General features: G+C 53.5%; 3 protein-coding genes across 3 annotated transcripts in view; 1 reads left to right on the plus strand and 2 right to left on the minus strand.

Annotated features, from left to right (window-relative positions):
• Positions 1 to 168: 168 nt before the first annotated feature.
• ENKD1 (enkurin domain containing 1) lies at positions 169 to 4,687 on the minus strand. The gene is made up of 8 exons (XM_062177160.1): positions 4,525 to 4,687; positions 4,220 to 4,319; positions 3,961 to 4,128; positions 3,375 to 3,529; positions 1,112 to 1,237; positions 843 to 1,006; positions 606 to 742; positions 169 to 518 (listed from the first exon to the last, which is right to left on the minus strand). The coding sequence occupies exons 2-8, from the start codon at positions 4,302 to 4,304 to the stop codon at positions 358 to 360; spliced, it is 996 nt and encodes a 331-aa protein (XP_062033144.1). The 5' UTR covers positions 4,305 to 4,319; positions 4,525 to 4,687; the 3' UTR covers positions 169 to 357.
• A 119-nt stretch (positions 4,688 to 4,806) lies between these two features.
• C19H16orf86 (chromosome 19 C16orf86 homolog) lies at positions 4,807 to 6,425 on the plus strand. The gene is made up of 4 exons (XM_062177186.1): positions 4,807 to 4,902; positions 5,086 to 5,285; positions 5,643 to 5,827; positions 5,903 to 6,425. Exons 1-4 carry the CDS (start codon positions 4,807 to 4,809, stop codon positions 6,337 to 6,339), a joined length of 918 nt encoding a protein of 305 aa, XP_062033170.1. The 3' UTR covers positions 6,340 to 6,425.
• A 3,101-nt stretch (positions 6,426 to 9,526) lies between these two features.
• Positions 9,527 to 25,612, minus strand: part of GFOD2 (Gfo/Idh/MocA-like oxidoreductase domain containing 2) — a 52,828-nt gene continuing 36,742 nt past the window's right edge. Inside the window, exons 2-3 of the mRNA XM_062176977.1 lie at positions 21,483 to 21,826; positions 9,527 to 11,127 (exon numbers count right to left, since the gene is read on the minus strand). Coding sequence (XP_062032961.1) covers positions 10,229 to 11,127; positions 21,483 to 21,741 — 1,158 coding nt within the window. The 5' untranslated portion in view covers positions 21,742 to 21,826 and the 3' untranslated portion in view covers positions 9,527 to 10,228. The remainder of the gene's footprint in view (positions 11,128 to 21,482; positions 21,827 to 25,612) is intronic.

Below are 25,612 nucleotides of genomic sequence, written 5' to 3' on the forward strand. Positions count from 1 at the left end.
GTCCTTCTGTGTCCCACCCTAGCCTCCTCCTCGACCTCACACCTTGCTTCTGCTCCAAACAGGAGGCAGGATAAGGGCCGCAGGGAGACCTGTCCTGTAGTCAGGCAGCAGGGTCGCCGGGCTTGGCATTTCCAGGGTAAGAAAAGCTCTTATGGAAACTCTACCATGTACAAAAAGTTTAATTTTGTCAAAGGGGCCAAAGGCTGAGATAGCCCTTCCGTAGTCACTGGTGGCTGGGAAGAGTGCTCTGGAGATACTGCCAACCCCACCGCCCTGTAACGGGGCCCAACCCTGCCCTGCATAGCCATGTTGCGATCTGTAGCATGAACCTCCTCGCCACGACCCCCACACAGGGGCTCAGGCATCCATCTTCACAAAGACTTTGGGCTGGGAAAAGATCTTGATGGCCTCCTCTACCTGCGCGAGCTTCCGGTCCAGCTCTGCACGGTGACCCTGGGCCTTCAGTGAGTCTGCCCCAGCAGGCAGCAGTATTAGCTCCCGCAGCAGCTGGCTCTGGCCTACAGGGGGCAGAGCAGTGAGTGCTGGATAGGGGCGCGGGGTCCCTTGTGGGTTCCCTGCCCAGCCCCTCCTTGCCTGGTACTTACTCTGGAGCAGACTGTCCAACGTCTCCAGCCGCTGGCTCTCAGGCATGAGAGTGTGCCCAGGGGGCATGCTGGGATCCGGCTGGCCAAGCCTGCGGGCCTCAGCCTCCCGCCGCCACAGATCCCTGCGCTCCAACAAGCTGTGGACGAACAGGCTCAGGGTTGATGACCCCGGGGCAGGAGCTGGCTTCCACCTGCCACAGGCACCCCTTACCCTGAGGCTCGGCCAGTGGGACCTACTATTGGGGCACGTGGCCTTTCTGCGTGGCATTGTAGCGCTCCTGGGCTTGCTGCTGCTGCTCTAGCACCTGTGCCAGGACCTGCAGCGAGCGGGAATGGCGCCGGGGGGCCTTCTTGGCAGCTCGTGCATTGTGACTAATGAAGTCCACACCCAGGCCTGGCCCCTGTAGGACATAGCAAGGGTGATGGTGGCTGACGGCACTGCTGGGCCCCTGCACCCGCCTCCCCTCCCCTGTCCAACCACCTGCCGGCCCTACATATCATCTCACCTTAGTTTTGGGACCTTGTGGGCTTAGCTGGGGACTGGGGACACGAGTTGGTGGGAGGCCAGGGCCGCAGCGGGAGTGCGCCCGTAGGAAGTTGGTAGACTCTGTCCCAGAGGCAGGGCCAGGCTCCTGGGGGTGGGGTACAGCAGAGGGAGCAGCGAGGCTGAGGTCAGGGTCTCCAGCCACAGGAGCATGCCCTGTCCCTGCCACTCGGGACGTCTCTCCCCGTCCCTACGAGCCTGTTCCCTCTTGAAGGGGCACTGCTCCTCATCATCACCTTTCTTCTACCTCAGTCCTGGTCCAGCTACCACTCTCTGCTCTCCTTCCTAGCTGTGCCTCCTGGCCGTAGTCCCTCCAAGGTCACGGACGACTGGCCTCCAGGCCCTGGAATCCAGAAGGTCATTTCTTTGGTTTCCTTGTGCTCAGCCTGATGGTCAATAACGCCTGGGTCTCACTCTGAGATCCAGACCTGAGTGTCCATCTGCTACCTGGACACAATCCCACCCCCTGGCAATCCCACAAATGCTCCAGTCTCAGACCATCCACGGGTGACCTTGTCTTTTTTTCTCAAACTTGCTCATCCTTCTGAGATCTTGGGTAGAAAAATGGTGCCGCTATGTACGCAAGACCGAATCCTACCACGATACCCCTGCCCTACCCTTCCACTGTCCTCAAAGTAAACGTTTGAAAAGTGCCTTTGGGGTGGGCATTTGGCACAGCAGTGAAGACCCTGCCTATGGGGTGGCCATGGTGGTGTAGTGGGTTAAGCTGCCGCTGGAGATGCCGGCATCCCATATCAGACCGCCAGCTGAAGTCCTGGTTGCTCACTTCCAGTCCAGCTCCCTGCTGTTGCATCCTGAGAGGCAGCAGATGACGGCTCAAGGGCTTGGGACCCTGCCTTCTACTAGGGAAACCCAGATGGAGTTCCAGGTTCCTGGCTTCTGCCTGGCCCAGTCCCAGCCACAGGATGGAAGCGCCCTTTGTTTCTGTCTCTATATCTCAATCTGCCTTTCAAGTACATGAAAATAAGCAGTCATTTTTGAAAATACCATAATCATTAAAAAAAAAAAAAAAAGACATTGCTTAGGATGCCTGCACCCCTATCAGAGTGCCTGGGTTCCAGTCTGGGCTCCACTTGTGATTCCAGGTTCCTGCTAATATACATCCTTGGGTGTGTGTGTGTGTGTGTGTAGCAGGTGATGGTCAAGTATTTGAGTCCCTGCCACCCATATGGGATTCAGTTCTGGTTTCCTGGCTTCAGCCAGGCCCAACCTCAGCTGTTGCAGGCATTTGTGGAGTGAACCAATGGATGGAGGATCTAGCATTCTCTTTCTGTCTTTCAAATAAATACAATTTATTTATGTGGCTCAGCACAGTTACGATCCCATGTCCCACATCAGAGTGCCTAGGTTCCATCCCCAGCTCTGGCTGCTCACCCCAGCTTCCTGCTAATGCAAACACTGGGAGGCAGTGGTGATGGCGCCTGGCCTGGCCACTGTGGGCATTCGGAGAGTGACCCAGCACATGGGAGCGCTCTGGTTCTCTGGAAGGAAAGGAAAGGAGGAGGAAGGAAGAAGTGGAGAAAGAGCAAGGGAGGAAGGAGGGAGAAAAAAAGGGAAGCGGCTTGGGGGTCCGTTATGACGCAGGTCCGGCTGACTTCCTGGCCTAACCTCATGCTTTTCCCCTCTCCCAGTGGGAGCCACACTGCTAGCAGAGAACCTGGCACCCTCACTGCCCGCTCCCGCTGGTCTCCGGACTCCCACCTGTGAGGTTCCATCTCTGCGGAATGTTCTTTATTTTTTTAATTACACTTGGCTTTTTTTTTTCTTTTCCTTTCCTGAGGCAGACAGAGCTCCCATTCCCTGGCTCACTCCCCAGGTGCCTGTAATGACTGAGGCTGGGCACCAGGAGTGCGACCCGCGCCCCTCAGGTGGAGCAGGAACCCAGCTACTCGAGCCTTCACCACTGCCTCCCTGGATCCGCCCCGGCAGGAAGCTGGGGTCAAAGAGCCGCAGCTGGGGACGGAACCCAGTACTCCGATGTGGAATACAGGCTTCCTAACCAGTGTTTGGACCACTGGGCCACACGCCTGCCCTCTTTCTGGAATATTCTCTACTACTCTCCCCTTGCCCAATCCCTACTTGCCATTCATGACCAGCATAGCCATGACCACTTCTGAGAAGTGACCCCAGCCCCACGCCGTGGCAGCATCAGGTGCCTCCCTCCCCACAGTGCAGGCCAGGGTTTGGCTCCTTGGGGCGGGTACCTGCAGCTGGGCCTTGACTCGAGACTCCACCTTGTCATACTTGGGTGAGCGCCACAGAGCCTTCAGCGGCTGGGGCTGGCCCTGCTCCCGGAAGCGTCTCTGGATCTCCTTGATCCGCCTCAGGTTCTCCTTCTCATGGTCTTTAGGGTCCTTCCCTGGGGGAAAGATGCTCCCAGGCTCTGCCCTGACCAGCTCCCTGCCCGCCCTCTCCAGGAAGATCTCCCGGTTACTGCGTCTGCCAGACGCTGCGCACACACCGGACCTCCCCTTGCTCCCCCGCCTGCATGTCAATCTCCCTCGTTATTTTCTCTATTTTTTTCAGTAAAGAATACCCTGGTTCGCCTCATGTCTTCACTTACTGCCTCCCACCTTGCCTTTGACCCTGCTTTCCTAGCACCCACAAGGCCTGGCACACAAGAGACACGTTTGGATGCTGAATTAATGAGGTTAGGGCTTCCTGGGGACATCATTCAGTCCCCTCCCGCGGAAAACTGAGGCTCGAGAGAGGCAAAGCCTGGGCCCAGGTCAGGGCAGGGACAGCCGCTTTGTGTCCAACTGTCTCACCGCCCCTTCTGCCCGCACTTACTCTTGGGCGGGACCCGCGGACTGAGGGAGACCCCCTCGAGCTGCAGCAGCACGCCCCCTACGCCGCGCCAGCCGCGCTCCAAGATCTCTCGGCCTCCGGGCCTGATGCGGGGCCCGCGGGGTGGGGTGGCGTCCGGCTTCAGCGCGTTTCCTTCGAGGCGCCCCTGGGCTGAGGGGCGGGAAAGGGCGGAGTGCGGAGCTCAGCGGTGGAGCGGGAGGCGAGCCCGGGCCTTGCCCCCTCCGCAGCACCCCCGACTCACCTGAGGCCGGCCGCCGGTAGTAGTCTGGGCAGAGCGTGGGGTCTGGGGGGATGGGCCCCGAGATGCGGGACGGGCCCTCGCACATGCCGTCCTCGACGCCCTGCAACGGTGCACCGAGGCCTGCCAGGCTGTGCACCCCCCGCCCGGGGCTCCCTTCCCCAGCCCTGCGCCTCCTCCCTCCACCCAGACCCAGACCCTGGCAGTGCCCCCCGTTCCCGGCCCCCTTCCAGTCTCCCGCCCCGCCGCTAACCCACGTCCCTTCGGGGTTCGCGGCCTCTTCCCGGTAAACCCCGAGCCCGGCTCACTCTAGCAGTTTTGCCGCCAGCTGCAGCACCGCGAAGGGAGTTGCTGTTGCCAGGCGACGCATGGCTTCCGTCCCTGAGGTCAGGGGCAGTGACCCTGGCGCAAGGCCTTCTGGGGCTTGTAGTTCCAGCCGAGGGCAGGTGGGGCGACCACCAATTTCCCTTCGCAGCTTGCTTCCCAGCCAGTCACTGTGGTCAGCTCAGCGTCCACCGGTGCAGCCCCTCATGGCTCGTCTCCCTTCTCTCCGTAGGTAACCGGCGAGGACGCGTTGACCCCGCGCAGCCATGGCCTCGGCAGGGGTGGAGAGGCCGCCAGGAGCCCAGGAAGGGGTGGCCATGGGGTCCACACAGCTCGTGAAGGCACCCAGTGGCCGCTCCGAGGTGATGGCCAAGGCTGTGAAGCCATGGCACCCTGGGGGGCCGGACTCCGGATGACCCAGCTGGGGCTGGGCATGGGCTGGTGCCCTCTACCCTGTGTTTGGTGGCTAAAGCTGAGCACAAGCTGACTGATGGCTATAGATTCTACCTAACCATGGTGACCGGTTGTCTATGTGTCACTTCTAGTGTCCAGTGATGGAAGCTCAGTGCCTGGTGCCAGCCTACGAGGCCTGCAGGACCCCAGGTGCAGACAGGTGTCCAAGAGGACATGCCTCAGAGCCAGAGCTCCAGGAGCAAGGGCTCAAGCCGGAGGTGGAAGCACCAGAGGAGAGAGGCCCCAGGCCTTTGGCCTCCCCCATGAGGCCTGGTCATGGGCCCAAGAGGAAGCCAGTCAAGTGAGGAGGCTTCCAGGGGGAGAGAGCCACAGGGCTGAGGTGTGGGGCTCACACCCTGGTGGGGTTCTAGGTCCTGCCCTCCTGTAGAGCAGATTCTTGTCTCCTTCCACTACCACTGCTTCCTGCTGTGGGGAGCACCACGGGAGATGAGGACTTGGCTCACATGAGCTCTGGGCCCGTTAGGCCTGGGGCCTCACTGACCAGGAAAGGGACAGGTAACCAGCCCTGGGGTGGTGGGTAGGCAGGGCTATTCCCTAGGCCTAGGGCCTGGGGGCTGGCTTGGCAGGTCCCTTGTCCATGGCTGCGGTCCCCCAGCCTCCCCAGCTCTAGCCTCCATGCCCATCCTAGGGTCGAAGCTGAGCTGTCACCAGGGCTACTGCTGCAGAGGGAGGAGTCGGAGGGAAGCCAGAGTGAGCCCTCACCATCCCCCAAACAGCACAAGAAAGCAAAGAAGCGCAAGAGTCTTGCGGCTCCTGTGCTGGCCGCCATGGCCAGCACAGTACCTGCCCCCTCAGAGGCCTTGGGACCAGAGCGTGAGTGGCAGCCCCTGGGCCTCCTCTTCCCTCCCTGCCTGCTGGCCCAACATGACACAGAGCCTGGCACTCTAGCCCTTGCCCCGCCCTGGGCCCTTGCAGGAAAGGCCCAGCGCCTGCGGCCACTGTACCAGTACATCAACTATTGCAACCCTGAGCTGAACCAGGCAGGGGAGGGGGACAAGGAGGCCAAGGCTGAGCCGCAGCCTGAGGCGGAGCTGGCCCTGGTTCCTGAGGAGGCGGGTGTGGAGCAACTGCAGGCCTTGCTGCCCGTGCCAGGTGAGCTGGGCTCCGGCCTTGCCGTGCCCTGCCTCGATGCACTACTGGCCCCCACCCCTGCTCCGGCTCCCATAGGAGAGGGCGCTGGAGAGGAGCCTGCGGGTTTGCCCAGCGTGGCGGCGACTGCCTGCCTCAAGGCCGAGGTGGACAAGTCAGCCCAGGTGGACATCGACAAGATGCTGAGTGTCTGCACGGCTCCACTTGTGCCCCCGCTCTCTCCTCAGTACAAGTGACTGTCCTGTCCCGCTCGGTCCCTCCTGCTAAGCCTGAGCCAGGACAGCCATCAGGACAGGCCCACGCATTCAAGTGGAGAGGGGAACTTGAGTTCATTGAAAATAAACATTTTCCTCAAGACTTTGTGAGTCCTCAAATATGATGCCTGAATGGCCAAAGAGGCAGGGAAAGGGGATGACCTCACCAGTGCCCCCCCCCCCAATCCCACAAGATCTTGCTGGAAGCTGAGTAAGCAACAGGTTATTTTGAAGATTCTCTTCTGCTTGCCATAACACAGGGGGAAAGGTGACGGAATCTCCACTGGTCTGGAAAAACTCGACCCGAGAAAGAGAAGGTGGCATCCTCAAATTTGAAAAACAGGCTCTGGGAGATGATGCTGCCTTCCTCCAGGAGGGGGCGCTGCAGGACAAGCCTGGAACCAGTTGAAGGCGAGGGTTTGCAGGACTCCTTTGGGCACAGGTTATCTGGGTCACTTCAAGGGCCATCTCTCCTCCCCATCCCAAGGTGACAGCAACTAGCTCTGATGGCCGAGAGACACAGGATGACAGAAGTTTCTGAGGGATGCTGGGTGGTTTACTCTTCTGGCAACTTGGCTTGAGGTCCTAGTTAATTAGCTCGGCACTAGGCCCACTGCCACCTGCTCCAGCTCTTTCCTCTGTGGCTCTGCAAACAACAGAGCTCTCCAGAACCTAAGTGCCACTCTGGGTGAGCGACTTCCCCTTTCTTATTTCTGTAGGAGCATCCAAGCCATCTTGTATTTTCTTGGTCAACTCTCAAATTTAGGACGTACCTGGAGCTGAGCCGATGGGCTGATGACCTCAGGGCAGCACTCCACTGTCTGTGTCCTGCCTGCTGGTGACTCTCCCCTTCCCAGCTCAGGCCCGGCTGGGATTCCTGCTGCAAGGACAATGCCTGAGTACTCAGGAGCCAGTACGAAGAGCCACAAGTGCCAGGATAACAGCCGGTTCAGGGTCAGGCTGTGAAGTCAGATGGGCCTGACCTGGCTCCCAGCTTTTTCAAACCTACAGGATGGGGCCGGTGCTGGGGTGTAGCAGGCAAATTCGCCACCTGCAGTGCCAGCATCCCATATGGGCACCAGGTCAAGTCTCGGCTGCTCCTCTCTGATCCAGCTCTCTGCTATGGCATAGGAAAGCAGGGGAAGATGGCCCAAGTTCTTGGGCCCCTGCACCAGCATGGGAGACCTGGAAGAAGCTCCTGGCTCCTGGCTTCAGATTGGCCCAGCTCCGGCAGTCACATCCATTTGGGGAGTGAACCATCGGATAGACGATCTTTTTTTTTTTTTTTTTTTTTTTTTTTTTTTTTTGACAGGCAGAGTGGACAGTGAGAGAGAGAGAGACAGAGAGAAAGGTCTTCCTTTTGCCGTTGGTTCACCCTCCAATGGCCACTGTGGCCGGCGCATCGCGCTGATCCGAAGCCAGGAGCCAGGTGCTTCTCCTGGTCTCCCATGGGGTGCAGGGCCCAAGGACTTGGGCCATCCTCCACTGCCTTCCCGGGCCATAGCAGAGAGCTGGCCTGGAAGAGGGGCCACCGGGATAGAATCCGGCGCCCCAACCGGGACTAGAACCTGGTGTGCCGGCGCTGCAAGGCAGAGGATTAGCCTGTTAAGCCACGGCGCTGGCCCAGATCTTTTTTTTTTTTTTTTTTTTTTAAAGATTTATTTATTTATTTGAAAGTCAGAGTTACACAGAGAGAGGAGAGGCAGAGAGAGAGGTCCTCCATCTGATGGTTCACTCCCCAATTGGCCACAACGGCTGGAGCTGTGCCAATCCGAAGCCAGGAGCCAAGAGCTTCTTCTGGGTCTCCCATGCGGGTGTAGGGGCCCAAGGACTTGGGCCATCCTCTACTGCTTTCCCAGGCTACAGCAGAGAGCTGGATCGGAAGTGGAGGAGCCAGGTCTTGAACTGGTGCCCACATGGGATGCTGGCACCTCAGGCCAGGGCGTTAACTCGCTGTGTCACAGCGCAGGCCCCTGATGGAAGATCTCTGTCTGCCTCTGCGTCTCTATAACTCTGCCTTTCAAACAAATTTTTTTTAAAAAAAGATACTTAGGGGCTGGTGCCATGGCACACTAGGTTAATCCTCCGCCTGCGGCACCAGCATCCCATATGGGCACCAGGTTCTAGTCCCAGTTGCTCCTCTTCCAGTCCAGCTCTCTGCTGTGGCCCAGGAAAGCAGTGGAGGATGGCCCAAGTGCTTGGGCTCTGCACCCCCATGGGAGACCAGGAGGAGGGACCTGGCTCCTGGCTTTGGATCAGCGTAGCTCTGGCCATTGTGGCCATTTGGGGAGTGAACCATCAGATGGAAGACTTTTCTGTCTCTGTCTGTAAATCTACCTATCAAAAAAAAAAAAAAAAAAAAAAAAAAAAAAAAAAAAAAACTTAAAAAACCCACAAGCCTACAAGAGGCAAATAACTTCCCCTGTTTGTCTGAGCTTTCTGATGAGAACAACAGGTATATTAATTGCAGTCCCTTCCTAGAGCGGCTTGGAGATGAATATGTATGAACTGTTTGCCCAGGGGGCTCAGCATGGCAGAAGCACATGCAACACTGCCCTTGTTATTTTATTTCACAAGGACAATGTCTGAGAGCAGGACACCACAGGAAAACAGGCCTGGTGACTTCTACCAGGGGTGCCGAGAGGAACAGGAAGCCCTGGCTGGGCCTTTCTATCAAGGAGCCAGGGAAGGGAAGAGGGAGGAAGGTCAGAGGAGGGAACGGAGGTGGACCCTCGCCGCCTGGGACAGGAAACAAAGGGGACATGGCCTTTCCTGGCACCCACCGCACTTCCCACGTGGCTGGGAAGCACCTGTGGGGACAGGGTGACAGTTAACACGGACTGGCCAGTCGGGTCAGGCAGGAGCCAAACCTGCAGCGCGGGAAGCCTTCCCCTCATGCTCACCCTGCCCAGCCTCCCGGGACCAACCCCACCTCCGTTCCCCGAGTGCCCTCCTGGAGCCACCCCCAGAGTTAAGAACAGAGGCCTCCTGACTCACACTCTCCTGCTGGCTGCCTGACAGCAGGCCGGCCGCCTGGACTCTCGTGCTCTGAGGAAATCCTTTTCTTCCGAGGGCTCCTGGGATTTGGCCATGAGGGACTAACCCGGCCTCTGATGGCCCACAAGATGGGGACAGATCCCTGGGAGGCTAAGCTGCTGAGCTGCTGCGAGGAAAGAAAACAATCTACGGTAATAAACAAGACTTTAATTAGCGAAGAAACCCAGCCACTGGAAAGAACCACCCCACACGCCAGGAGGCCGTATTTTCTGGTTTATTGACTGTCGGATGTTCTAGACTCTGCCTTGTCTCCTCTCTGCCCAGAGGCCAGCTTCCCTAGGTCAACAGGCTCCTGAAAGCTCACCTAATAAAGACCCCCTCCCACCAGGGAAGGAAAGCCCGGCCTGGCGGAGGGGCCGGGCCACGGGGGAGGCTCCCTGAGCCGCGACTTGTTGCCCTCACCGGCCCGAGATGCCCGGCTTGAGAAGGGCCTGGCCGCAGGCTTCTTGTCACTTCTCAGGCCTCAAGGGGCAGCCCTGCGGGCTCCGTGCTGCACTTTCTCAGCCTGTTAGGACCACAAATCAGGCAGAGGAGCCCACAAGGCAGGCTCGTGCTGGCTGCACTCACTGGGATAACCACAGAGAGGCCTGGTGGCGGCTCCAGGCCACACACATGGTGCCAGCCCTGAGCAGGGCGCCCTCGCCCTCGCCACCCTGCAAGTCTGAGGAGTGAGTAAGCAGCCAGCGAGGGTGGTTTTCCAGGGCCACCCTTTGGCTTCACCCAACCCTGGCCTAAGCTGACTCACTCGGTGCAACAGTCTGCTCCAGCCCCGCTCCCTGTCACAGTTCCGGGGGCAGGGAGCCCACACGCTGGCTCATAGGTTATTCCGCTGCAGCGCCTCGCACAGGTTCTGGTTGGCATCAGGCTCCTCAGTCAGCACCTCCACAGTTTCCCACTCCCCGGAGCGGCTCGACCTTTTGATGGCATCCACCACACTCTGCATGTACAGCCCATCCTCAAACGAGGCCGCCATGGAGACAGGGGTGTGGTCCCAGGTGCGGCGGTCCCCCTGCCCCTGGAAGGACTGGCGCAAGGCCTGCACCATGTAGACCATTCCCTTCAGGTAGAGCAGTGGGACGTCCTGGGGCCCCTGCTCCGGCAGCCCCGCCCCCACGGACAGCGAGTCCCTGAGGAGCAGTTCCTCCTGCATGGCGGAGTTCTTCTGCCCGTACAGGTCAGCTCCCCGGGCGACAAGGCGCCCTGCCGAGCCCACCACCATGACCTCGTGCACAAAGGCGCCCGGCATGTTGAAGTTGAGTGTCACCGTGCTGCACACACCCCCGCCCATGAGCATCTGGAAGAAACAGAAGTCGTCGCTGGTGACGTGCCGGATGCCACGGATGGCAGCGTTCTGCCTCACGAAGGTCTTGAGCAGCCCGTGCACCTTCTCAGCTCTCCGGCCAGTCAGGTGTGTCAGCAGGTCCACGATGTAGGTGCCCATGGTGTGTAGGCCCCCGCCACCCATGAGCTCGTCACAGATCCAGCCGTAGCTGGGGCTGAGCAGGCTGCCCGAGTAGATGCGGGCATCACAGATCATCACCGCGCCCACGTAGTGTTCGGCAATCAGCTGCTTCATGCGCACGAAGGCAGGCAGGAAGCGCAGCACATTCCCCACCAGGCTCATCAGCTGCGGGTAGTAGCGCGAGGCGGTCACCATCCGGAAGGCGTCCACCGATGTTGCCGCCTTCTCGCAAACCACATTCTTGCCAATACCTAAAACAAGACATGAGAGGAAATCTCCAAGTTCTAGGGGGCCCAGACCCCCAGGGAAGCCTCCCATGGGACAAAACAGGTGTCCAAGGACAAAAGGGAGACTGACTTAGCTTAGACTGGAAACACAGGCCAGCGACTGGACTGGAGGAAGAACTGTTACAGAAAGAGGAGTAGACTTTTTGCTTTTAATTTTCATTTATTCATTTTCACTTTATTTGAAAAGTAGAGAGAGACAGTCCCTCCGCCAGCTGGTTCACTCCCCAAATGCCCCCAACCAGTCAGGGCTGGGTCAGGCTGAAGTTAGGAACCTGAAACTCAATCCAGCTCCCATGTGGGTGGCAAGAACCCAAGTGCTCGAGGCGTCATCTGCTACTTCCCAGGGTGCAAATCTGCAGGAAGCTGCATCCAAAGCGGAGGCAGGACTTCAACCCAGGCACTATGAAATGGGATAGGGGCATCCCAAGCAGCGTCTTAGTCACCGCACCAAATGCCTGCCCAGGGAGCAGACTCTTCAGAGAGAATGAAAGGAGCAGAGGCAGAAGACCACAAACCAGGGCTGGGAAGTTAGCGTGACGGTGTGAAGGTTAATTTTATTTGTCCACGCGGCTAGCCTCTGGGGTCTATCAAACACCAGCCTAGATGCTAGAGAGATGTGACTAACATTGATAGCAGCACACTCTGAGGGGAGTAGACTACCTTCTGTGACGTGGTGGGCCACAGACAGTGAAGGCCTGAACAGAAAAGACTGAGGCCCTGCAAGCAGGGAAGCCAGCCTCTAGACAGCCTTAGGTCCAGCACTGCAGCACGGCTCTTGCTGGACTTTCCAGTGCGTCAGCCCCCACAACTGCATGAGCCAATTCCTTAAAATAAACCGCTCAACATCCTGCCGGTCTGTTTCTCTGCTGATCTCTGACTAACACGGGTGGGCTGGGCTGCAGAGGCGGACATGGGTGGTGGACATGTCTCTGTACTGTCATGCATTTGTTAGATCAGCTGCTTGGGGAAAGAGAATCTGATCTACATTCTAGGGGACGGACTTTGCACTCCCAATCCTAACTCCAGAAAAGTGCCTGCAAACTGCTCTCTGAAGTCAGTGCTCAAAAGGCCAGAAAATGCTTGGCTCCAGGAGAGGAAAGAAAGTGAAACCATCTTTTCTGGCCTTACATCCTCTCTGGGAATGCTGCAGGGGAATGTGCCAGAGCGTGCAAAACAGGGATGGGGGCGGGCATTTAGCACAGAACAGAGATGCCATCCGGGACACCCACATTGCTATGGGAGTGCCTGGGTTTGAGTCCCAGCTCTATTCTTGATTCCAGCTTCCTGATAATGCATACCCTGGGAGGCAGTAGGTGATGGCCCAAGTACTTGGGTCTTTGCCACCAATGTGGGAGACCTGGATGGAATTCTGGGATCCTGGCTTTGGCCTCGGTCTAGTTCTGGCCATTGTGGGCATCTGGGGCTTGAACCAGCAGGGGGGAGCTCTGTTAGTGTCTGTGTGTCTGTCGCTGCTCTCAAATAAATTCTTAAAAAATTACCAAAAAACAAGAACAAAATAGAGCTAGACAAAGCACAGAAGAAAGAGAGCTAGAGGACCGAGCAGCTTCCACACAAGGAAACGGAAAGGATTAACACTCCTCTGTGCTTCAAGATGAACGCTCACTAGGGTGGATGCAGCCCCAAGATACTAACGCCTGAGGTACTCCTGTGAGCTTGAGTGGTTTAAGTCGAAGGAAATTCCATGCTAAGACCTTCAGTAGAAAACGTGGCCCAGGAAGCAGTAGGACCACAGTATGCAGAAGTTCACAAGGCACTCACTGTACCTTGGAAGGGTGAAGACACCCAGGCATTCCAATACTCACTCTACAGACACTGCCCATGGTGGCCAACTCAAACCCCTCAATTCTCTCAGTACATCACGGCTTCTTTAGGGAATAAGCTCAAGGCTGGGGGCACACAGCAGCTCTGCTCTCAGATGGCAGCATCAGGGAAGGCTCCCAAGTGCACTGACACTGGAGTTACCTAGAAGGGAGCAGGTGTTCCTGGGAGCACAGAAGGACGGGGGAACTACAAAGGCACTGAGGTGGGGGCAGGGCGAACAGTGAGGATTCCTAAAGGCCCAGGTACATGCTAGGAAACGGGACTGGAAGGGCTTCACAGGGCCCATAAGTGACGTGGGAAACAGCACAGATGGTCAGCAATGACAGCAGCGACCTCACAAAGTCACTAAAGATGGAGGCGAGGTTGGGGGGTGAGCCATCTCCGCTCATGGCAACTTTGTTCTCTCGGCTTCTTAAGGCACAATCACAGATCGCCTCTCACATCACGCTTTCAATCTCGGCAAAGCCTGCTGGCCTAGACCTCAAACTACATCCAGAATCCTGCCAGCTACAACTTCTAGGCAAATCATTTCTACGTTCAGTCTTTTGAAAATTTGATATTTTAAAAAGGCATTTTGGCCGGCACCGTGGCTTAACAGACTAATCCTCCGCCTTGTGGCACCGGCATACCGGGTTCTAGTCCCGGTTGGGGCGCTGGATTCTATCCTGGTTGCCCCTCTTCCAGGCCAGCTCTCTGCTGTGGCCCGGGAAGGCAGTGGAGGATGGCCCAAGTCCTTGGGCCCTGCACCCGCATGGGAGACCAGGAGAAGCACCTGGCTCCTGGCTTCGGATCAGCACAATGCACCGGCCGCAGCGGCCATTGGAGGGTGAACCAACGGCAAAAAGGAAGACCTTTCTCTCTGTCTCTCTCTCTCACTATCCACTCTGCCTGTCAAAAAAAAAAAAAAAAATCAACACAGCATAGGTGAGTTTTCTTATTACATTAACTGCTCCTCAGGCCTCTTGCCAGGCCCAGCCCAGCTCTTTGGGAGCCCATGGGAGACAACGTGGGGCCTCTGGTCAAGCCTTCCAGCTCCTCTCGTCCTCTCACTCTGTCCCCTCCGGCACACCACCCACCACCACTTTTTTTTTTTTTTTTTTTAATTTGAGACAGGGGACAGGGGACAGGGAGAGAGGGACGGACAGTTAGACAGAAAGAGGGATTTTTCCCAAATGCCTACAACAGCCCAGACTGGGCCAGGCTCAAGTCAGGAGCCAGGAATCCCATCTGGGTCACCTGTGTGGGTGGCAGGGACTCAACCATTTGTTAATTTTCTTTTTCTTTCATTTTTTTTTTAAAGAATTATTTACTTGAAAGAATTAAGGAGAGAGGTAGAGCTAGAGAGAGAGAGATCTTCCATTCTGTTGGTTCACTCCCCAAATGACCCCAATGGCCAGAGCTGCGCCGATCTGAAGCCAGGAGCCAGAAACTTCTTCTGTGTCTCCCACATGGGTGAAGGGGCCCAAGGACTTGGGCCATCTTCTACTGCTTTCCCAGGCCATTGCAGAGAGCTGGATTGGAGGAGGAGCAGCTGGGATTTGAACCGGCTCCCATACGGGATGCTAGAGCTTCAGGCCAGGGCTTTAACCCGCTGCACCACAGCACTGGCCTGAATTTTTTCATTTGAGAGGCAGTGTGATGGGGGTGGGCATAGGGAGAGAGAGACGGAGACATGGATCTTACACTTGGTTTACTCTCTAAATGCCCACAACAGCTAGGGCTGGACCAGGCCAAAGCTAGGAGCTAGGAACTCCACCCAAGTCTCCCATATGGGTGGGAGGAATCCAAGTTCTTGAGAATTCATTAATCTTTTGTATCCCAGGCATAGCAGCAAGAAGCTAGATGGGAAGCAGAGGCAGGACTCGACCGCAGGCATTTCAGTGTGGGATGCCGATACCAAGCAGTGGCTTAACCTGCTGGGCCACAATGCCTGACCTGAGATCCAACTACTTGAGTCATCATCTGCTGCCTTCCAGGGTGCACGTTAGCAGTAAAATGACACTGGAGCAGAATCAGGAAGAGCCAAGACTCGAATTCAGGTACTCCGATATGGGATGTGGGCATCCTAACCTATGGCTTAACTACTACAACAAATGCCAGCCCCAGCTCCCCTAGCTTCCTATCCTAACTCTGCACTACCCTGACCCTCAAGAACCCAACGGAGCATTTGCCATCTGCACATATGGGCAAGTCTTGCAGTGATGAACCTCAAGCTATAGCAAGCATGTGGGTAAATAGTCTATGATCTTATTCAATTTCTTCAATTTACAAAACTCTTTAACCTCCTGCTTTCCTCTTAAAAACAACAGAAGCTCTACAACAGGTGAGGGCAGGACAACAGGAGACTGGCCAGCCAGGTGTCACATGTGCAGGGCAGGGAGCAGCGTGGGCGGGGCCAGAAGGCCAGGCCCTTGCAGAGGAGCCCTGCAGGGAAAGCAGCCCCCCACCCCCACCCCAACTGCTATCATTAGTGCTTCCAGAAGGTCCCCAGGGCGTCCCTAGACTTCTGGGATTTCTGGATTAGGGACAGGAGAATCTCAACACAGGGAGATAATTCTGACATTTGGCTGCTGCATTCATATGGTTGTCCAGAGAGGGAAGGAGGAAGTTAGTTCTTAGACACAAACACCCATCTGAGGGCTGCAGTTCTGGCCAATCCAGAAGGTTCTTGCTGTAGACTCTGCATGGGTTGGGAGTACATTGTGGTGTGAGGCAGAGAGGAGGGAGGCTGGGAGGAAAAGGACTTTAGTAACTGCTAGGAGTTCGATGGTCATAAAACTAGAATGAGAAATCCCTGTTTTATGCCATGAGAGGTGAGGGAACGTGAGGGGATCGCCCTCTTTGAGCATAAACTGTAGGAAAGCCTCTGAAATTGTGACCCCATGGTCTTACAGGGTGGGAACTAAAGGCCATTTTGAGTTAAACAGGCTTCTGCAGGTCGGTTGCACAGGGTCTTTACCCACAGAGACTCTGGTGGCCTCAAGAGATGTGTTAATGGAAGTTTATCTAGCTTTCCGGCTAGGATATCAAAGGAGAGATTAGAGAGGTTGAAACTGCTTTTTGCTTCCAGGGAATGGGAGACAAGATCGCCAAGTACTTTTCAGCCTAGGTTTCCTGCAGGGTGAACAAGTCTCAAGCTGCACCTCTCTCTCAGCTCATGCTCCCAGAACACCCAGGAGTGGTGTACCCTTGAACTCGGCCTCAGGACACTGTCCTGCTGCAGCTGCAGGCCACTTCTCCGTTCCCAACTTTACACACCGCAGGGAGCACGTTCACAGCTCCAGGCCCGGGCACACCCTGGTATGCCTGAGTAGAGGCCTGGCCAGAGATAAACGATTCCAAACAGCAGGGAAGGCAGCAGCCCAAAAGGAGTGCCACTTTTATGTTTCACAAAAGCCGGAGAGTCCAATTCGCCTTCTCTTTTTAAACCAAAAGCTTCTGCTACTAGGAAGATGAGTTGGAAAGCCAACATGGTCACACTCTTGCCTACAGCCCAAGTTCCATCTTCCCCGGCCCTGGACTGCACAACAGGAATGCCAGGCTTTGAGCCAGGCACTGTGGACACATCGTGTGTAGGCTCAGCTTCCAGAGAACCTACAATTTAGTGGGTTCACATGATCAGACAAATAAACATAGACCTGCACTTGTGATAAACACAATTAAGATGACATATATGGTAGGCTGAGAATACACGGTCAGCAAAGGCTTCCCAAGAAACTGTGCTTTTGTGGTTAAATTATCTGGACCAGGCTACTTGAAGAGGAGTCATTTGCTTTCATTTGGCAAACTTGGTCTATTTCTAATGCAGCACAGAATTGTCAAGAACAGGGCATAGAAACCCACATTTGGGTGACAGATTTAAGACAGCATTCAAGGGGCCGGCACTGTGGCTCACTTGGTTAATCTTCCAATCCTCCACCTACAGCGCTGGCATCCCATATGGGCGCCGGGTTCTAGTCTCGGTTGCTCCTCTTCCAGTCCAGCTCTCTGCTGTGGCCTGGGAATGCAGTGGAGGATGGCCCATGTCCTTGGGCCCCTGCACCCACATGGGAAACCAGGAACAGACTCCTGGCTCCTGGCTTCAGATTGCCGCAGCTCTGGCCACTGCAGCCAACTGGGGAGTGAACCATCAGATGGAAGACCTCTATCTCTCTCTGCATCTCCTCTCTCTGTGTAACTCTGATTTTCAAATAAATAAATAAATCTTTAAAAAAAAAAAAGACAGCATTCAAGTGTGATGAAGCTGTGGGGGCACTCTGCACATTAAAATACTTTCCTGAGCACCTCTGAGCAGAGGAGTAAAAGGTGTCAGTGTTCCTTCAGGAAGGAATTCACGGGAAAGCTTAAAGGACGAATCTGAGGTAGATGACAGACAGAAAAATGATCAGACAAAAGCAGAAAACAAGATGCCACAGAAAGAGTTATGACAGCCAAGTATACCTCTAGAGGACAGGTCCAAGGATGAGTGTTAGGAAAAACTAGTTAAGAACAAAGGCAAGAGGGGCCAGCACTGTGGTGTAGTGGGTTACCCTGCGACCTGCAATTCTCCAGTGTCCTATATGTGTACCGGTTTGATTCCCAGCTGCTCCACTTCTGATTCAGCTCCTTGCTATTGAGCCTGGGAAAGTAGTGCAAGATGGCCCAGGTGCTGGGGTCCCTTCTTCCACATGGAAGATCTGGATAAAGCACCTGTCTCCTGGCTTTGGTCTGACCCAGCCATTTGGAGAATGAACCAGCGGATAGAAATTGTCTCTCCCTCTCTCTCTCTAACTTTGTCAGAGGTACACAGAGAGAGGAGGAGAGGCAGAGAGAGAGAGGTCTTCCATCTGCTGGTTCACTCTCCAATTGGCCGCAACGGCTGGAGCTACACCGATCCAAAGCCAGGAGCCAGGAGCTTCCTCTAGGTCTCCCACACTTTGGCTTTCCCAGTTGGATTGGAAGTGGAGCAGCCGGGAATCGAACCAGTGCCCCTATGGGATGCTGGTCTATAACTCTGAGGACTTTTAAATACACTGCATTTTACAGCAATCAACATGTGTTTGTCCTGTTCCCACCTGAACTGTCTATAAGATCCAGATGCTGGGGCCAGCACTGTGGTGCAGTGGGTTAAGCTGCAGACTTCAACACTGGCATCCCATATGGGTGCCAGTTCCTGTCCTGGCTGCTCCACTTTTGATCCAAATCCCTGCTAATGGCTTGGGAAAAGCAGTGGGAGATGGCTCAAGTCCTTGGGCCCCTGCGACCCACATGGAGACTCAGATGAAGCTCCTGGCTCCTGGCTTCAGCCTTGTCCAGCACTAGCATTGCAGCCATCTGGGGAGTAAATCAGTGGATGGAAGATCTCTCTATATATCTGTAACTCTGACTTTCAAAATAAATAATTAATGTTAAAAAAAAAAAAAAAAAAAAGGCCAGATGCTTCCAGAGCTTTCTAGGTGCAAGAATGGTCCCTGCTTTCAAGGAATTAATATGTGCCTGGCACACCAACCTGCAGACAAGTGTTTCACCTCAGAGAGAGCTTAAAAGCTGTTTCATTTCTAGGCTATGCTCACAACTAAGTGAATATGTATTCAATGGTCCAGAGGGGAATCCCTTTTTTTTTTTTTTAATAAATTTGGGACAAATCTGCTCTTCCTCTTGGCAGAACAGGAAAGCCAAGACTTCCCTTACGATGTGACCCCAGTGACTTTACTAGTCACTGGTTGGAGGGCAGTCATATACCAGCCTGGAAAGGCTGAGTGGGGCAGGAATCAACACCCCCATTTCACAGGGGCTCATGGATGCTAACAGGGACAGAAACAGGACTATCCACGGGGCTGATGTTAAGGCCAGTCTGCTCTCTGCTTACAGCAGTTCATGCGCTCACAACCAGGCCTGGCAAAAACTGCAGTTCTCCTGGCCTCTCTACAAGTACTGAAGTCAAACTTCTCACTAGAAAAAGTAAAAGCATGTAGAGAGTGAACTTCCTGGTCACAGTAGACCCTACTGATTCAGCAGCACCTCGGGACAGGTCTCCCAGGCCTACCAACTTAGTCCTCAGATCATGTACCTGCACGAAGAAACCAAGGATCCTCATGCATACCCTGCTTCTCCTTACGGCAGAAATGCAGAAAGAAAACTGATGGCCTGCTTTGCTCAGGGTTGGGACACGGACCCCAGAAGCCCCTAGCCAATCTTGCTTCTTCTTGTTTATATTTAAAGCCTAAAGTCTACCTTTTCCCCAGACCATTCATCAGAAAACAGTAAGTTTGTTGTTACCAAAGCCCAGGGTTTTCTCTTTTCTCTTACACAGCTTGGAAATGGTCTCTGTGCAGATTCTTTTTTTTTTTTTTTTTTAAAGATTTATTCATTTATTTGAAAGTCAGAGTTACACAGAGAGAAGAGGGGCAGAGAGAGAGAGAGAGAGAGACAAAGAGAGAGGTCTTCCATCTGATGGTTCACTCCCCAGATGGTCGCAATGGCCAGAGCTGTGCCGATCCGAAGCCAGGAGCCAGGAGCCAGGAGCCAGGAGCTTCTTCTGGGTCTCCCACTTGGGTGCAGGGGCCCAAGGACTTGGGCCAGCTTCCACTGCTTTCCCAGGCCATAGAGAGCTGGATTGGAACAGGAGCAGCCGAGACTAGAACTGGCGCCCGTAGGGGATGCCGGCGCTTCAGGCCAGGGTGTTAACCTGATGCACCACAGCACTGGCCCGAGTCTTTGTGCAGATTCTAAAATCCAACAGTGAGACTAAGCCTCCAGAGATCTACCTCTGGCACAGCCGGCCCCACCAGCCTGCATTTATGCCACAGGGTTAGTAAGGAGTCAAATGATTCCCCTTGAAGGCCGGCGCCGCGGCTCAATAGGCTAATCCTCTGCCTGTGGCGCCGGCACCCCAGGTTCTAGTCCCGGTCGGGGCTCCAGATTCTGTCCCAGTTGCCCCTCGTCCAGGCCAGCTCTCTGCTGTGGCCAGGGAGTGCAGTGGAGGATGGCCCAAGTCCTTGGGCCCTGCACCCCATGGGAGACCAGGAGAAGCACCTGGCTCCTGCCATCGGATCAACGCGGTGCGCCGGCCGCAGCGTGCCTACTGCGGCGGCCATTGGAGGGTGAACCAACGGCAAAAGGAAGACCTTTCTCTCTGTCTCTCTCTCTCTCACTGTCCACTCTGCCTGTCAAAAATTAAAAAAAAAAAAAAAAAAAAAAAGATTCCCCTTGAACGAATCCTCTATTAAAGCATTGGTTTAAGTCTACTTTTAAATTCAACCTAGGGGTGGGGGAGGGCAATGTGGTGCCGTGGGTTAAACTGCCACTTGGAACAGCCTATGTCCCATATCAGAGTGCTTGGGATTAAGTCCTGCTTCTATTTCTTTCTTTCTTTCTTTTTTTTTTTTTTTTTGGTCTCCACTTAAAAAAAAAAGAGAGAGAGAATGCCTGGCATCCAGGAGGTTTAAAATAATTGTTGCAGGAGTGTTTACTGGCTTGTTTTTACACTAAATTAGATTCTGATTTATATCAGGGAAAGAGCAGAATTTGCCCACAGTTGCCAGTAAGGAGAAATCCACAGGAAGTAAAGAACAGCTCAGCACACCATGCCCAGTCAGGGACGAGAGGTGGTTGAGCCCACAGCTTCCCTGGGGGGTGCAGATGTGAGCAGGCTGTCCCCCGGATCCTGCCCGGGGAGCCCAGTGCAGTCAGGGAGCCCATCACCCGCTGGCAATGCAAGACTGCAGTGCAGCAGGAAGGGTGTGTGCTCACCCTAGTCAAGCGGACAAAACATGGGAAACAGGGGCCTTGCACTCAGCCTCTGGCCTTCCTGTGGTGCTGTGCACCACAGCAATGGAAGAACAAAAGCATCAATCACAGCCAACTTCCCAGGGCCTGGGGAATGTTGACTTTGAACATGGACCTCACAGAAGCAAATGTCATCTTCAGCCCCTTCCTTAATTTTTTTTTGTTTGTTTGTTTTAAGATTTATTTATTTATTTGAAAGGCAGAGTTACAGAGAGGTAGAGGCAGAGAAAGAGAGAGGTCTTCTATCCACTGGTTCACTCCCTAAATGGCTGCAGCAACCAGAACTGGGCTGATCTGAAGCCAGGAGCCTGGAGATTCTTCCAGGTCTCCCACATGGGTGCAGGGGCCCAAGCACTTGGGCCATCGTCTACTGCTTTCCCAGGCCATAGCAGAGAGCTGGACTGGAAGTGGAGCAGCTGGGCCTCGAACCAGTGCCCACAGTGGATGGTGGTTTTACCCACTATTCCACAGCACCGGCTCCCCTTCCTTAATTTTGATTCAGGCACTTACTAACGAGTGCTGGGGAAGGTTGTGTTATGGAGACCGACAAGCATCCCTTAGCCCTCCTCCAGGAGTGAGGGATGTCCCAGAGTGCTCCCACTTGCAGAAGCAGACCCAAGAAGGAATACCCAGGCTAGAGAAGAGCGCTGACCCTCAGAGGACAGCCCAGGAGTAACCATCTGCACCTGCTCTGGCCTTTCAGCCCGTACCTAGTGCCTTCACGGATATCTGCCGTGTGAGTGGTGGCGGGATGTTGATGCACACCAGGTCCACATCTTGATGCAGCAAGACGTCGTCGGTCCGGCTGGTGTAGAAGGTGATGTTCATCTCCTCGGCCAGCTGCTTTGCCTCCTCCTCAGTCTTCCCCCACAGAGCCTCCACAGTGAACCCTTCTGCCCTCAGCAGCGGGACCAGGACCCGGGCGGAACTGCCAGTCCCAAACACACCTACTCCTGGCAGCATCTTCATCCCGGCCTCTGCTCACCAACTCATCTCCTCACAAGTGCCTCCAGCATGGGTCCGAGATCCCTGCAGGCATGGTCAAACATGGCTCCTGGAACAGCAATATCATGCTGGTTAGCAGTGCTGGGCACACTTGGCAGAAGCAACCTTCTTGGCTTACTCGGAAGCAACAAATTCTCCACCAGAAAAACAAAGCAGAGATGAGTTACCCTGAAATGAAAAGCTGAGAAACGGTCTTCCGGGGGAGACCTCCGCCGCCTGGAATTCGGGGAAGGAAGAAAACACCAAGTGGCTAAAGCTGGCTTCAAATTGCTGTTCTGCGACTTCATTTTCTCTGGAACCTGAGCCAAATCACTCACCCCCGAGGGCCTAACTATAAAATACTGATCTTCTAGGTTCTTAGTTAAAATTCTATGGTTCTACTTTACTGTATGACAAAGAGAAAGAGTGGGAAACAAAAACCAGTAACAGAGGAAACAAACTATCTAGTTGCTATATAAATTTATCTGAACTTCAAATTTTATGGTGGCAAGCAGAGGAAAATGTTCACTTAGGAACAAAAAATACCAAAAATCTCCCCCCACACAGACACATTCTTTTATTTCTTTTTTTTTTTTTTAAGATTTATTTATTTATTTATTTGAAAGTCAGAGTTACACAGAGAGAGAAGGAGAGGCAGAGAGAGAGAGAGAGAGGTCTTCCAACCGATGGTTCACTCCCCAATGGCCGCAATTGCTGGAGCTGCGCCAATCTGAAGCCAGGAGCCAGGAGCTTCCTCTGGGTCTTTCCATGTGGGTGCAGGGGCCCAAGGGCTTGGGTCATCCTCTACTGCTTTCCCAGGCCATAGCAGAGAGCTGGATTGGAAATGGAGCAGCCGGGTCTCAAACTGGCACCCATATGGGATGCCGGCACTGCAGGCAGCGGCTTTACCTACCACACCACAGTGCCAGCCCCTCACACACAATCTTTTCAACTAGCAAGCTGGCCAGAAGAAAAAATATGCTTAAAAAAGGTTTTTTTTTTTTTTTTTTTTGTATAAAGACATTCACTGTGCTATTGACTGCAATAGTGTAAAAATGGGAAACAATCCAGATGTCCAATAAAAATAATGCGTTAGCTAAATAATGCTTTAGAGCTACTGAAAACCATTAAGTAGAAGCTGCAATGATCTGAAAGACATTCACCACATAGCCATTGAGGAAAAAGAAAACCAAGTATCTGAAGTATGCTTTAAAAAAGGGACACGAGGGAGCTGGCTTCGTGGCACAGCAAGTACAGCCACTGCCTGACACCAGTGTTCCATGTGGGTGCTGGCATGGCCTGGCTGCACCATTTCCAGTCCAGCTCCCTGCTAATGGCCTGGAAAAAGCAATGGAGGATGGCACAAGTGTTTAGGCTCTTACTCCCACATGGGAGACATGGATAAAACTCTAGGCTTCTGGCTTCAGCTTGGCCCAATCTTAGCCATTGCAGCCATCTGGGGAGTGAACCAGCAGATGAAAGATCTCTGTCTCTGTCTCTCCTTCTCTAACACGGACTTTCAAAACAGATAGATAAATCTTAAAAAAAAAAAAAAAAGAAAAGAAAAAGAAAAAGAAAAGTACACACAAAAGCAGCACTGTCATGTGTTTCATAACGACACTTCAGTCAATGAGGGACCACAGGAGTGACAGTGGTCCCTGAGATTATAAAGGAGCTAAAAAATTCCCATCACCATTTGCTGGTGACATTTGGAGCCATCCTAACATGGGGCAAACTCACATGTTTATGGTGAGGCTGATGTCAACACACCTACCACACTGCCACTCATAAAAAAGGATAGCATATACAATTATATACAGTGTGTAATAATTGATAATGATAAATGACTATGTTACCAGTTGATGTGTTTGTTTACTTTATCATTACATGATACTCCACCTACCTATAAATAAAAGCTTACCATAAGGTACCGTCTGTGACACTGGCAGCAGCCTCATCTGTCTCCTGTTTACCAAGAACCTTCATTGCATTATTTTCTCTGGTGCTTCATTTAATCTTAGGTTGTTGTGCTCCTCATGGTCCTTGGAGCATTAGGTTATGCCATGTAAATACATCATATAGGCTACATGGAGCATCTAGCATTTAAGTTTACATAATTACACTTTACATAATTACACTCTATAATGTTTGCATAACAACAAAACTGCCCAATGGCAAGTTTCTCAGGAAATGGCTCCACTATTAAGTAAAGCATGACTATATAGGTGAGAATGTATGAGGATAACCCTAACACATCTATAAACCTATCCCCATCTCATGGTCAAAAGCCCAGAATATGAGTGCAATGAATTTAATGATTACTCAAGTTCGCAGGATGATGGATGATTATTATTCTCTACTTTGTGTTTTTATGAACTCAGCCAGGTTTTCTACAGTGAATTTTCCTTTTTCTTTTTCTGACCACAAGGGCTATAAAATTAAATAAAGAAGAAAAAACAAAAATATTTTGCTTGGCAACAAGGCCATAGAGGAAAACCAAGACAAGATTTAGGTGTGCTCAGAGCCTCAGGTTTCCCAAAATAGTCCTTTAGTTAAAGCCCTGGCCCCTCCCAGCTGTGTACTGGAGTCACCAGTGACCCGAGTGCCACTGACTCAGACCGGGAGGACAAGGATGATGCCATGTTGCCATAATTTTCTTCTTAATTTAGACTTTTATTGTGGCACAATACACATGACATATAAGTCTACCATCTGACTCATTTTTAAGTGTATACTTCAGTGGAATTAAGCATATTCTACTGTCAGGCAACCACCACCGTATCCATCTCCAGAACTCGGCATCTGCGACACTGAAATAAATGTGAGACTCATTAAATAACTCCCCATACAAACCACCCCAGTCCCAGGAAGCCTCCAACCCATGTTGTCTTTATGAATAGGGCTACTCTCTCTCTCTCTCTCTATATATATATATATATATATATTTTTTTTTTTTTGACAGGCAGAGTGGACAGTGAGAGAGAGAGAGAGAAAGGTCTTCCTTTGCCGTTGGTTCACCCCCCCAATGGCCGCCGCGGCCGGCGCACCGCGCTGATCCGAAAGCAGGAGCCAGGTGCTTCTCCTGGTCTCCCATGGGGTGCAGGGCCCAAGCACTTGGGCCATCCTCCACTGCACTCCCTGGCCACAGCAGAGAGCTGGCCTGGAAGAGGGGCAACTGGGACAGAATCCGGCGCCCCGACCGGGACTAGAACCTAGTGTGCCGGCGCCGCAAGGCGGAGGATTAGCCTGTTGAGCCACGGCACCGGCCTTTCTGGCCACTTCTGAGTGCCACTCTCAGACCCCTCTACTCTTGTCCTGGCTCCTTCAATGCCGAGGTTTTGTCGTAGATGTCCTCACTCCTTCCTTCATACGAACCCCTCATAGCCTATCCCCTCCTCCCGTAAACCAGTGTCTTCCATGCCCTTAGCACAAGCCCAGCTCTCTCTGAACTTCACCCTCCCACGAGGATGTGCACTACCCCCTGAGTATCTCCGCTTCATTGTTCTACAGCTCCAGAAAACCTGCAAGTCCAGATATGAACAGAAGCAGTGGAGTGATATGGTAAAGAGCAGATGCTCTAGTTAAAGCCTCAGAAGTTTCTGGGTTCAAATCCTGACATCACTGTTTCTTGGCTGAATGCAACCTTTTTTCATGGGTAAACTGGCCTGCTGTTGTTTAGCTCTCAGAGTCCCTTGAAGATTAAATGAGGTCCAGCTGCAAGTGACAGCCACCTTCCTAAGAAATAAAAAAAACTGTATATTATTATTATTAAAATTATTCTGAATACCAAGCTTTCTTAAAAGGCCTACGTAGGTCCTCCTGGAGAGAATAGCCTCTGCCTTCTTTGGGTCTGTCA

This window comes from Lepus europaeus, chromosome 19 (assembly GCF_033115175.1).
Source record: "Lepus europaeus isolate LE1 chromosome 19, mLepTim1.pri, whole genome shotgun sequence".
In the NCBI taxonomy this organism is placed as follows: Eukaryota; Metazoa; Chordata; class Mammalia; order Lagomorpha; family Leporidae; genus Lepus; species Lepus europaeus.